A 13123-nucleotide genomic window follows, 5' to 3' on the forward strand; every position below is an offset into this window, starting at 1 on the left:
CTTTAAAGGGGTGACAGCTGACAGCAACAGGAAAGTCTTAGTGAGTCTGGGAAAGAAGGTGAATTCGAAAGCAGCTGTTTAAAACATAACTATGTACAGAGATTGCTTGGGGCTTCCGGGCTTGTCGAGGAAGCAGGTGAGGGCACCATGATATGGAGAAGTGGCTGTGTATGGGAAAAGAAAAGAATGTGCAGGGGGATTCAGAATGCACAGTGACATCACCTTGCCAAAAATACCTCAAAGCCGTCCTGCTAGGCACTTCCCACAGGTGAGTGCAGTCCTCCTTGCTCTCTGGAAACCATTTCAATAGCAACCTAGCTGCCTTCATAAAGGGACTTCCTGAACTATAAACAAGTCTGGGACACCACACTCCAGGACAGACAGAAATTGCCCTCAATCTCCACGGCAGTCACAATGAAGCCCTAAGCTGTTCTTGGTCCACAGGGTTATGCAATGCATTCCCCGTGCCCTGTGACCTCAGAGCTCATCACCTTCCATTCTCCCTTCTAATCACGCTTGCCTTTCAGCTTCCTGAACACACAAAGTACTTCTTACCCATCTCTGGACTTTAAGGCATCCCTCTGGACCACTGACCTAATATATCTAAGTCTGGCTTCTCACTCTTTGGCCCTAGTTAAAATGACAAGCAACTCAAAAGAACTTTTTCTATCTGGGTCACCTAAACTCAGACTCTCTTTATTGTCCTCTGGGACTCCTGGAAGAAGGGGCAGGGGAAGACTGAGGGAGGGAGGCAAGCAACAGAACTACCTTAACAACGTTGAGGTCACGGGTGACATCACACAAGTGTGAAGGCCAAACAGAAATACAAGGGGAAAAACCAATGCCTGATACCCGAAAGTAAAGGTAAACCATCTTTTCCTCAAGGACAGCTTTCTGAGTGTCCCAGGATTTGGGGATGAGGGGAGGCAAGATGGGAGGATAATCACATACCAGATTTTCTATAGACAGCTGAAACTGCTTGATCTCACGAAGGGTCTCATTATCTCTTTTCACTTCGTTCACATATTGTGCCAAGTCCTAAAGAATGGAGAGAAGGGTGCAGAAAGAAGACACTGGAAGATGAGAGATACATGCCGCTTTGAAAGGAAAACACATCATTAATTCCATCAGTGATGGACGTCACCACCGTAACTTCTCAATGACAATAAAATGAGCACTCAGTCAATCAAAGCTGCATCTCAAAGACAATTTTAAAATATGGGGTGTGCAGCTGGGATGGCTGAAGAATCATAGAGCTGTGGTTTACCACACCCATGAGGAGAGTAAGGATACTGCTGTCTTAAAAGGAAAAAAAAAAAAAAACAAAACCTGCTGCAATGCAAAGCCAGGGAGGAAAGTAGGTCAGGAGAATTTAAATTTCAGGAGCATTAATGGCCGACCTTGACAATGGTGCATCTGTCCCCGGGTTCGATGAAGGGCAATGCTGAAGGATTAGCAGTGAGGAAAAAGTAACAAAGTTACATGTTGCCCTAGCAAGGGGCTCTTTTGAAACCCATTAATGTCTTGTTAGCTCCGGAGAAGGCTCAGTCATGAAGGCTAGTTTAATTTCAGAGTCAATAAAGGAGGAACAGAGGAGAGGTGAAGAACGGAGCTGCACAAACCAGAATAAACTGAAGGGAAGCCTTCGGTCATGCTCTCCACCTGCCTCACCTATTTTAAAAATGTTTTGTTTTGTTGTTGTTGTTGTTGTTGTTTTATTTGCTAAAGCATTAGCTCATCCTCCCATACTGTAACTGGCTATTTTTATTTTGTGTGATCCTTATTTCCCTGTTTTCTAAGCTTTTTCTTCCTTTTTTTTCTTTCTTTACCTTCTTTAAAGCATCCAATAGGAACACAACTCTGCAAATAAACAATGTTCTCAGTGGAAGTTTGGCTTCTGGTAGGACCCATCCATGCATGACTTCTTTAAGGACACAAACAACATTTGGTACTTTTCTGGCCTCCATAAATGACCAAGTGAAGGTCATGACACCCATGCTAAGCTCATCCAACCAGCACAGGCAGTGCTGAGATCGGTCCGGGGCACCGTTAAGCACTTAGATAACACACTGTCACTACACTCCTCACAAAACAAGTGCTTGATTCTGTTTCAGTCACAGCTCAGAGTCAAGTTGACTAAGTATAATGTGAAATTTGGGCTTTCAGACATTCCCCCAAGAAGTTCACACCTCCTGCTTTTATCCCTCTCTGTGTCTTCTTGACTTTCAGGTTTAGCTGACAACAAAAACTCAAAGTGAAGTCAACTTGCACAGGATCCATCATGGGCAACCGGGCAGAGGACGGGTCTGAGAGAAAACCACACCGGTGCTTCTGACGCCACCTATGGCTCTGTGCTCATTCAAGGCAGCAGTTAAAAAAGTAACTGTGAAAAGAACGTGGAACAAAACCACTATCTGAGTCATTCCCGGAGGCTATAAAAGCTGGCCAACTGCACAAAAGTAGTTTGATCATACCTCTTGGTTTTATGGTATTACTTATTTTTTTTTTTGTCTAGCCTTCAAATCTATATAAGAATTCCATTTCAGAGGCTGATGCTGGGAAGCGTGCCGCAAATATGTGATCTGTCTGGTTTACATAGCAAGTATCAGGAATTCTCAGTCTCAGAAAACAAATAAACAAACAAACCCACCACAAATGACATGACAAACATCTATTTCAGCACGTTACCTTACTCTCCTCACCAATAACAAGCATGAATGTTGACAGGGTTAACGAGTACATATACACACACTAGCAGTGCGAATCCCATGGCTTCTTGGAAGGCAGACAAAGACTAGGGCACGTTTCAGCAGCAGCTGACTTACCTTCATTGCATCCAGAGCCAATTTCAGGTTCGCCTTCTCCGTAGGATCATGGGTGTGTTTGACCAGCTCCTGTTTGAAGACACAGGTTAGCAAGGCTTTCCTTAAATTCAAAACTCATACTGAAGGAAGAAGCAAAGGTTTGAAAGACACCATCAGCCTCTCCACACTGTGATAATGTTGACTGACTCGTGTCAGCTATACTCCACCCTCGCCCTTGCATTCATCTGTTTTCCAGAACGTCCTGACCTCTGGATGGACAGGAGAGATACTTTCTATTCTGTCTCACACACTGCTTCCCTAGAGAATGGATTCTAACGCCACGTCCATCTCCATTTGGGGACAAGAGGATGCCTTGTGTGCAGTACTGTTACTGTCCTGCTGATATAGCCTATATTTCTACCAACTCTTCAGTCGTGCAAGGTTTCCTTTCTCCTTAGAGAGCTGCTGTCACCTACATGTTCACTCTCTTATTCTTATCTTACATATTCTCCAAATGTGATCGCAGCCATTGTCATATCAACTCTTACCCAATGAGGCCATTCCTCTGCAGTATGCCTGCCAAACCCAGAAATCACACCTGATATCAGACTCATATGTCCAACTAAACAATTGTTCCACAGACCTCTCCATCCAATAAGTTCCAAGCATGCTCCACCCTTACCCAGGATGAGCGGGCTACTGAGGGTGCTTGATTAAACAGCAGCATTTCCATGGGTGTAGCAGCCAAAGCCAAGATCTGAAGGGTATCCCAGGCTCTGCCATCCCCTTTCCATCCCTACGTCTCATTGATCTCACTGATGTTAACTTTGGTCCTGCCCTAGAAAGCACTTGCCTGGCTGTCATATTTTTTGAATAGGTTATTCTCAAGTGCTTCAAACTAGATTTTGGAGCCGGCTTCTCTCCTTTCAATAATCTACTCAAGCCTCTGACACCAAGCAGGTTTCTACACTCTAAGTCCTATCTTGTCTCCACCCTAGTTAGAGTTCTGTGAGTCCCCAAACTCTTCTATTGTTACCCAGCACCTCCTAGTCATCACACACTTGATCTGGGTTCTGCAAACTTCTCCTCATCCGTTTCTCTCAACTTCCACCCAGACAGCCTACTTTCTATCCTCACTAAGGAATCAATAGTTCTCAAAAGACATTCTTATTAACACATAGGGCATGGTGTTTTCTTTACTTAGAATGTTCCTCCCATCGTCTGCCTGCCAAACTCACACTAGCCCTTCCAAGCTCAACTCACAAATCATCCCTCTAGGAAGACGGAAGATGAAGCCTCTCCCGGGGTCCCCAGTAAGCTGAGGTGTAATCAATGCCTTTGTGTCTCTTCTGTGCACCCAACACATTGTTACACTTCGGAGTTTGCACTGTGCCTGTCCTAGTGCAGAGGGGTGTGGGGGCCTGTTGCACAATGCATTCCTAACACTGTTTGGCCTGCGCACACACTACTCGTAATTCTCTAAAGGTCTAAGCACTGGTACTGTTTCCTGTTACAAACAGGAACTCCAGAAAGAGAGAACTGCCAAATATAAAAAGCTGCCCAAATCCTATTTTTATTCTCCCTTTGTTAAATAAAATAGTAAAACACTCTTAAAGTTTCCAAAACTCCCCCTAAAAAATATTTTAAATTTCATATATCATTGTTATCAAATCAGCCAGCAGCTGAAACTGATTTCCTTGTGAAATCATGAATGTGCAGTAGAAAGGAGAAAAACCACAAACTAATAACCACATTTTTTTAAAAACACATTCTAGACACCAGACAAATGCTCCAAAAATACTTTGAGATTTAAAAAAAAAACCTCTAAAATTTTTATCTACATGTAGTACCCGAAATAAGCCTTTTAAATGTCATTATGTAATTACACATCCTTTTAAACTCTAAAATGCAAAACAGCATGAGAGAAAAAAAAAGGAGGGCCAAGTGAGGAGTTTCAAAAACGTATAATTGTATTTCTTAGTTTTATGAGTCGGGACAAATTCTTACAAGGACCCAGAGTCTTTCTCTCGTTCTGAAATCTTATAAATTCTTCAATCAGCCCTTCACTACATCAAAGCAACAAAATAAACCATTATCTCATTTTGGAGATTTTTAGCTCCATGATGTCTTGAAAGTTAACTGCTTGAGTCGTCATTATTTTTTCATAAAATTCAATTTGATTAAGTTACTTTGAGTTTAGGTCTCATAAATGTTTTAATGCATTTTTTAAAGATATAATCAGGGTTTGAATTTTTCTGATTTCTCAGTAGAACCAAAATAGAAATGACTAATAATTGCATGGCTACAGTTCAAGAAATTTAATATACAAGATGTACAAAGTACAGAAGACTCAAAATTCTATTTCACGTACTGGTAGTAGATTTTTTTTTATAAATATAATGCGTTCCAGGAGCATCAGCGGGGCTGGCACACTAATACAGTAAGACATTTCTTTGGAGCAGAACTAATGAGCCTCCTGGTATAGCTATCAAATTAAATTTATAAGACTCTCCACCCTCATTAGTGGACTTAACCGTGGAAACCGTAAACTTTGTGGGCTTTAGAAAGAATCACCTCACAGTAGGGTGTAGCCTTATTATGTTTAGTGCAGTGAAAAGGCCATGCAGCGCGTAACACAATCGTCTATGAATTGTTGTCATAAGATGGAGAAGCTAATGCAGTTAACCGGACCAAATTTAGGTACACTCGCTGGCAAATGATTATTGCTAATTCCAAACTATGCCATGTAAGGCACATTTGTATTTGTTCTTGTTTTTTCTTTCTCTATCCTGTTTGAAGAACACAACACGTGTCTTTTTAGTAAGCACAGATTTTTTTTTTCTAAAAGGAAAATAAAATGCCTAACTGTCCTGGCCATTTCACAGTTAACACTAAAAATATGGAGCCCTGTGCAGCATGATGCTGAGGAACATGGCGCCCTGTGCAGCATGATGCTGAGGAACATGGAGCCCTGTGCAGCATGATGCTGAGGAACATGGAGCCCTGTGCAGCATGATGCTGAGGAACATGGCGTCCTGTGCAGCATGATGCTGAGGAACATGGCGCCCTGTGCAGCATGATGCTGAGGAACATGGCGCCCTGTGCAGCATGATGCTGAGGAACATGGAGCCCTGTGCAGCATGATGCTGAGGAACATGGCGCCCTGTGCAGCATGATGCTGAGGAACATGGAGCCCTGTGCAGCATGATGCTGAGGAACATGGAGCCCTGTGCAGTATGATGCTGAGGAACATGGCGTCCTGTGTAGCATGATGCTGAGGAACATGGCGCCCTGTGCAGCATGATGCTGAGGAACATGGCACCCTGTGCAGCATGATGCTGAGGAACATGGCGCCCTATGTAGCATGATGCTGAGGAACATGGCGCCCTATGTAGCATGATGCTGAGGAACATGGAGCCCTGTGGGAGGAACAGAGGCAGCGGAGCGTTGTGAAAGTACAGACCTGAAGGAGGAGGTGGTACTTCAGCACACGCTGCATGGGGACGACCAGCAAATCGCGAAGAGTGAACTTCCCGTTGTTTGCTCTTTTTGAACATTCCTAATGTGATAGATTTCAAAGTTTTTGTTAGTTTTCTCAAAGGGAGTCATAAAACACTACAAGATGCAAAGCCCACAAGTAGAATCCTTCTAAAATATCTTCCCTCTTTTCCTTCCCAATATTTCTGTTCAAACAATAAAGTACCTTCAGTGTTTTATAAAGCAAGTCTTACAGTATTTCAAATGGTCATGTGAATCAAATGAACGGTTTCATCAGTGAAGATTGTTTTAGAGCACACAATCCTAACCCTGCACAGTTTTCCTGTAGAGTTGACTCCCACATAGCCCTCAGGCTTATGAACCAGATAGCAGCAATCCCCCACTCATTCAAGTCCTGTGAGCTCGTCCACCTTCACGCTTCAGCTTCATCAAGTCTATCCAATCACTCTTTCCAGTCTCTCCAAAGAAACCACCATCTCTTGTCCAAAGCACTCTGCTAGGCTTTAAGATGAATCTTAATCAAAACCATTTCCTTCATCTCTTCCTCCCTCCCTGCCTTCTTCCCTCATTTGGTCTGTGTACATACATACCTTGTGGTTCTTAAAGAAGTAAAGAAATACTGTAAAGAGTATCTGCCCCAGTATAACCTCTTATACTAAAGACATGGACCTTAAACCTCTTTTTAAAAACCCTCTGTTTGCTTAATAAATATTTATTGAGCTCAATGAAAAGGAATATTTGGCTGAATATGTTGAAATAGAAACCTGCTACCACAGATAATGTTTTTAAAGCCTCAGATTTTGCATATTTGATCCTCTTTTTAAAATACTTTAAACAGGGCATGGTGGTACATGTGTTTAATTCTAGCCCTCAGGAGCCTGAGACAGGAGGAGTGACATAAGTTTGAGGCTGCACAGTAAACATAGTCACAAAACAAACAGTTTACTTTAAAATTATATTGACTTCTTCACTCTTGATGGTAGCTATGACCTGGGAATAGATAATTTGAATTTTAAATATTAACATATGAAACCCTGGCTGTGTGACTTGGGCAGGTTACTGTCCTCCCTGGACCCTTTCATGTATATATGAAAGTATTTCATATATATATATAATATACCAAATATATATTATATAATATATTATTTATGTGTATCTTATATTGAATTGTCATCATCATGTATAATATATACTAACATATTAGATACATAGATAGATAGATAGATAGATAGATAGAAGATAGATAGATAGAAGATAGATAGATAGATAGATAGATGACTATTCTTGGTTGTTAACTTGACTATATCTGAAATTAACTAAATCCCAAGCAGCTAGGTGTACCTGTGAGGGATTCTTCTTGATTAAGTAATTTGAAGTGTGGGAAGATCCCCCTTTTATCTAGACCACAGCTTCTGTTGGAAACTATATAAAGGACATGGAAGAAGAAACCTTTTGCTCTTTGCTTGCTTGCCTCCCTCACTACCCAGGTTCTCACTGGCATCAGACCCTACTTCATCCGGATTTGAGCACTTACTGAAGACCAGCTGAGACATCCAGCCTTATGGATTGGACAACTAGATTCTTGGATTTCCCACTAGCAACCACTGATGGACTAGCAGAGCCAGCATCTGCAAGCCACTCTAATAAATCCCCTTTCTATATAGGTTTCTAGGTAGGTTCTAGAGAACCCGACTAATAAAAAATTTGATACCAGGAGTGTGGTATAGATTCACTCTGCCAATTTTGTTCCTCTAGAGAATCTTGACTAAAACATATATACATTGTTATTCCAAAAGATGACAAAATGTCAAACAACTGCTAGAGAGAAATGACATGAATTCAACATTCTCCTGCAATTACAAGTGACAGACCATGGACTCTTCAGTGTATAGAGTTACTTAAGACAACATGTGGGTCATCAATTTATTTCTTTACCCATTCTTAGATTTTCTAGCACATTCAAAGGCATTACTCATTATTGCCAGTGATTCTGTATTTTAAACTCTTTGGGATGGCACAGTTTTTAACTCTAGGCCATCCCAACTTAGTGCAAGGAACAGAAATTTGTACAAATAAAATCACAGAAATTCGTTTAAAATTATTGGGAGGGACATCAGTTTGTTTAAGTTCCAAGTTCAGGGGGAAAAATATTGGCATCAGCTGCCTTGCAGATGGAGATCAGGGTATAAATTCTTATCATTGAAAGTAAATAAGGGAGATCAATAATTCTTCTAAAGTAATCCATCACCACTTGACCTAAACTCAGTATTAACCAAAAGAACTATCATTGAGTTTAAGCTCAGACTCCCACAAAAAAGCAGAGTCTCTTACCCTATGCCCTATGTTAACTTGTTTCCTAAGTAAGAAAGACACACATATTCATACATAATAAAAATAATAACAACCCTCCCCCCCCCAAAAAAAAAAACCTAACCACCAAAGAAAGAAGATGGAAATGACGGGCATCGAGAGTAAGACAGCTTTCATAACAACCGTGGGCTGCCCATGTTACACTTCCTCATTAAACTCTCCCAAGTCAGGCCCTGTTTGGAAGAGGACATCTGAGCTGAGTGAGAGGCTGCATGCTGAACTGCAGTTTCTCCCTGGCAGCCTTTTGAACTCAGCCTGAGGCCTCTCCTCTCCAGAGGCTGGCAGGAACTGTACGAGACGTACAGTCCTGGTGTGCATGTCCTAGGCAGAGCTTTGACACTGATTCTGATAGAAGAGCAGTCACTCAACAGGGCTGAGAACCAGAGAGGCCTGAGAGACGGCATGCTGACTCCTAGCCAGAACCACAGTTTACACCTTCTAAGAAAAAAAGAAAAAAGAAAAGCTGCTCTAACGACTGCTCCGCTCTGAACTAATAACGTGAGCTGTAAAGCTTTATTTTATCGCCTTATCTAATTTGAGTCAAGGTAGCTTAGACCTCTACACTTACGAGCATCCATTCTCTGGGAGAAGCATTAACCCTTAGTACTAATGATACTTTAAAGATGTCATTTAGTGGTGACTAAACTGTCTCTAGATATAAGGTCACTATCGTCAAGGGACACTATAAAATACTCTGTGCTCTGCTATTGTGCAAACCTCCTAAGCAATAATGTTCAACTCTGGACGATGGAAGCAATGAAATCACACCCATTGTGCTAAAAACAAGGAAGGGCTAAGATCTGAAAGACTTTCCCCTCTTTTCTATTACCTGACTTTATGGATGAACTAAACAAAGAAAAAGAGAAAGCAGATATTAAAGAGGCAACAACACAAAAATATCCCTAAATGTGCTAATTCAAATAACAATCATTTTTAGACGTTCTTTAAATGTATAAACTCTTATCCAATATAATGAATACACATAAATCAAGGCTTTGGAGAAAAGAATGGGTTGAGACAAGCTCTAAAGATATACACACACATACACACACACATAGATATATCTACAGACAGATAGGGTGTGTGTGTCTGTGTGTCCATGTTTTAATCTCTGGGTGTCTGTGTGGCCCAGGCTGGCCTCAAACTTGCAATCCCTCCTGCCTCACCCCCTTAAGTGCTGGGATTTTAGATGTTTATCCCCATTCTCTCCTCCAAAGTCATGACATAGCATAAGTCCCCAGTCTCGGGCATCTAGTGTATTGAAGAGATCTCCAACTTACTCAAGGCTTTCTAATACTCACATAGCACTTTGGTGTTTGATGCTTGTATCTGTCTGCCGACGCGTCTGTCTTATGGGCAATACCTATGCATTGTGTACATGTGCAGATGTCTTATTTTGTCCAAAACATTTGTAAACACAGACACACCACACACACACACACAGAGAGAGAGAGAGAGAGAGAGAGAGATAGAGAGACAGAGAGAGAGAGAGACAGAGAGACAGTCTTTCCAGCTGTGGAATGAGAGAGCTACCAGCATCCACATCACAGTAAAGAGGACCTAAGAAGAAAACGTGTATAAAACCCACAGACACAAAGTTAGGTTCTGCTCCTGCTACAATTATCAGCACGGTTTGTTTGTTTGTTTGTTTGTTTTGTTTTTGTTTTTTCCCATGGCTATCTTTCGAAATAGTTTATAAAACTGGAGTGAAGTTGTATTTATCACACATGAGGAAAAGTGTTCCATTGCTTTCATCAAATAGAGGAATACACTACTTCATTTCATCTTGGAGCAATAAACAAATAATAAAAAAAAAAGGCACCTCCAATTTCAGTTTGACGTCTTCTTTCGTTTTAGAGATGAAGTCTAAGTTAGAGATGGCTGTCTCCACCCCGCTGCAGTACTGTCCATAAATAACCAATCTGAAAGGGGAGGGGGAAACCCGTGAGACTGAAAGAAACAGCAGAGGCGGAACGAGGGAATTTCAGTCTCTAACGCTCTAGTCAGGGCTGCTACTACACACATGTGCATGTCTGCTTGTACGTGGACCACAATATGCAGGTTCAAAGAGGCCATAAGAGGGTGCTGGGATCCCAGGAACTGAAGTTACTGGCAGCTGTGATGTGGGGTGCTGGAACTGAACCTAGGTCCTCTGCAAAGTTCTCAAGTGTTCTCCACCCTGAACATTCTCTCCAGGTTCGAGACTGTTTCTAACACAGACTACATGCGGAGTGAGGGCCACTCATATTGACAGCAGCAAAAAGGCATTTTTTGGTTCCAAATTAGAATAAGATTGATTCCATGTACGTTTAATGGAAGACAGATTTTACATTAGGGCTTAATGACTGCTAATGTTATTTGAATATATATATCAACTTTTTAAATTAAAAAATTCTTTAAGATTTTATTGGAAATAAACTTTTTACTGTTTATTCATCCTCAAGACAGTTATATTTTCTACCACAATTTTATTACAATCACCAGGACTTCACTCATTAATAAGCTTCTTACTCCTTACTGCATATAATTAAGAAACATACATCATCTGAGAAGTGGGAAGAGAGGCACCACGGATGAAAAATAGCTCACACTGCATGGAGACTGAGCATGCTTACCAAAGACAGCGCTACAATATCGACATTTTGCAAAGAGGCTATTAGCTTTGTTGGTGTTCTTATCTCTCCACTAACTAAAAGTATTAATAAGCTGTTAATATTTACCTAAAAGTTGACACAAAGCAATTCATTAGCCACTTCTTAGTATTAGGAATTATGTTGCTTGATTTAAAGTGAGAGAGCAGTACATCTTAAGCCAAAAATTTAAAAAAAAAAAAAAAGATATTCTATGTTAAGGGAAAAACTGATTGATTTCTCTGCCAGTGTCTGTCTGCCCCCCCTTTCTGAATGTGTGTACCTATGTATGTTTTGTATGTATATGTGTTTGTATGTATGTATGTCTTTGTATGTGTGCATGTGCATTTGTGTGTATGTGTGTCTGTGTATTTGTGACTATATCACTATGTGTGTTTGTGTGTATGTATGTATTTGTATGTGTATTGTGTCTTTCTGTGTGTTTCTGACTATATGACTACGTGTGTGTGTGTGTGTTTGTGCGTCTCTGTGTGTGTTTATGCATCCATGTGTGCATTTGCATGTGTTTGTGCATGTGTCTCATACTGGTCTGAGTTGGCTGGCGAGTGGACCTCAAGGATCCACCTGTGTCTGCTCCCCACCCCATGCCCAGTGCTGAGTATACAAATTTTATAAGGATTCTGAGGACTTAGCACAGTCACATGGTAAACATTTTACCAAGCTATCTCCCCAGACCAAGAAGTTGTTCCCTTTGACTATAAATCTAATGCTCTGAAATCAAAAGTTGTCAGATATTGGAGTATCAGCTCTTCCTCTCTGATTCCTTCACAGAGGAAAGGGAGACGGAGCATCAGTGTGAGTTAGTAAAGACTACATCATTCAGGAGTGATGAGCCCTGAAGAAGGACTTCAGTCTGTCGCTCTGCCATGTAAAGGTCTAAATATGGCCGGGCAGTGGTGGCACACGCCTTTAATCCCAGCAACCAGGAGGCAGAGGCAAGCGAGTCTCTGAGTTTGACGCCAGTCTGGTGTACAAGAGCTAGTTCCTGGACAGTGAGGGCTGTTATACAGAGAAACCCTGAATCAAAAAACCAAAATAAATAAATAAGTAAGTCTAAACACTATACTAGGCATGCTTTTACAACTTTTATTTTATGTGTATAAGTGTTTATCTGCATGTATATATGCGCATAGATATTTGGTGCCTAGAAGTAAAGAGGACATTAGATCCTCTAGAACTGGAGTTAAAGAGAGTTATAAACTGACATGTGGGTGTTGGGGCTGAAATTCCACAGGAGCAACCAGCACTCTGAACTGCTAAGCATCTCCCCATCTCTCCAGCTTATTATTATTGTTGCTGTTGTCATTGTTAATTATTAACATAAAAACCTCAAACTACTTCCCTAAGATGAGCTATGCTATGTTCTACTTTCTATCTGGAACTATTTTAATAAAAAAAGAAATGCATATTTTCCATTTTAAATACTAACATTCCTTCTAATTTTGAACCAATACCTACACATGTTTAAATATAAAACCTACCTTTCCTTGTAGTTAATAAAAACTTGATATAAGTTCTGGTCATCTTTATTTACAATGGAATCGTGAATCTCTTGCACTAAGCTCCGATGAACTTTCACGAGGTCCTTGGGGAAAAAAAAAATTGCAAAAGAAAAGAAGAAATCAGAAGCAAAAACCAACCAACCAAATGTAGAAAAAACCATACCCCACATCCAGAGCTACCCGGCTACCACTGTGGCCAGACTTGCAGTTCAGAGAGCAGACAGGTGGAGGGGGTGGAGGAAAGGGAGAGAAACGGAGAGGAGGAAGCAGGAGAAGAGGGAGAGAGATATGGGCATGA

At 41.1% G+C, this 13123-nt stretch overlaps 1 protein-coding gene across 2 annotated transcripts in view; it reads right to left on the minus strand.

The window, feature by feature from the left end:
• Positions 1 to 13123, minus strand: part of Vav3 (vav guanine nucleotide exchange factor 3) — a 314833-nt gene that overhangs the window by 152785 nt on the left and 148925 nt on the right. For both annotated transcript variants that reach the window (XM_041655077.1, XM_041655076.1), the window contains exons 8-12: positions 12805 to 12908; positions 10495 to 10594; positions 6268 to 6363; positions 2826 to 2894; positions 952 to 1038 (exon numbers count right to left, since the gene is read on the minus strand). In XM_041655077.1, the coding sequence (XP_041511011.1) occupies positions 952 to 1038; positions 2826 to 2894; positions 6268 to 6363; positions 10495 to 10594; positions 12805 to 12908 (456 nt within the window). The remainder of the gene's footprint in view (positions 1 to 951; positions 1039 to 2825; positions 2895 to 6267; positions 6364 to 10494; positions 10595 to 12804; positions 12909 to 13123) is intronic.

Source organism: Microtus oregoni, unplaced genomic scaffold, assembly GCF_018167655.1.
Source record: "Microtus oregoni isolate MIOR12 unplaced genomic scaffold, Mior012 000000F_ref0000247, whole genome shotgun sequence".
Taxonomy (NCBI): domain Eukaryota; kingdom Metazoa; phylum Chordata; class Mammalia; order Rodentia; family Cricetidae; genus Microtus; species Microtus oregoni.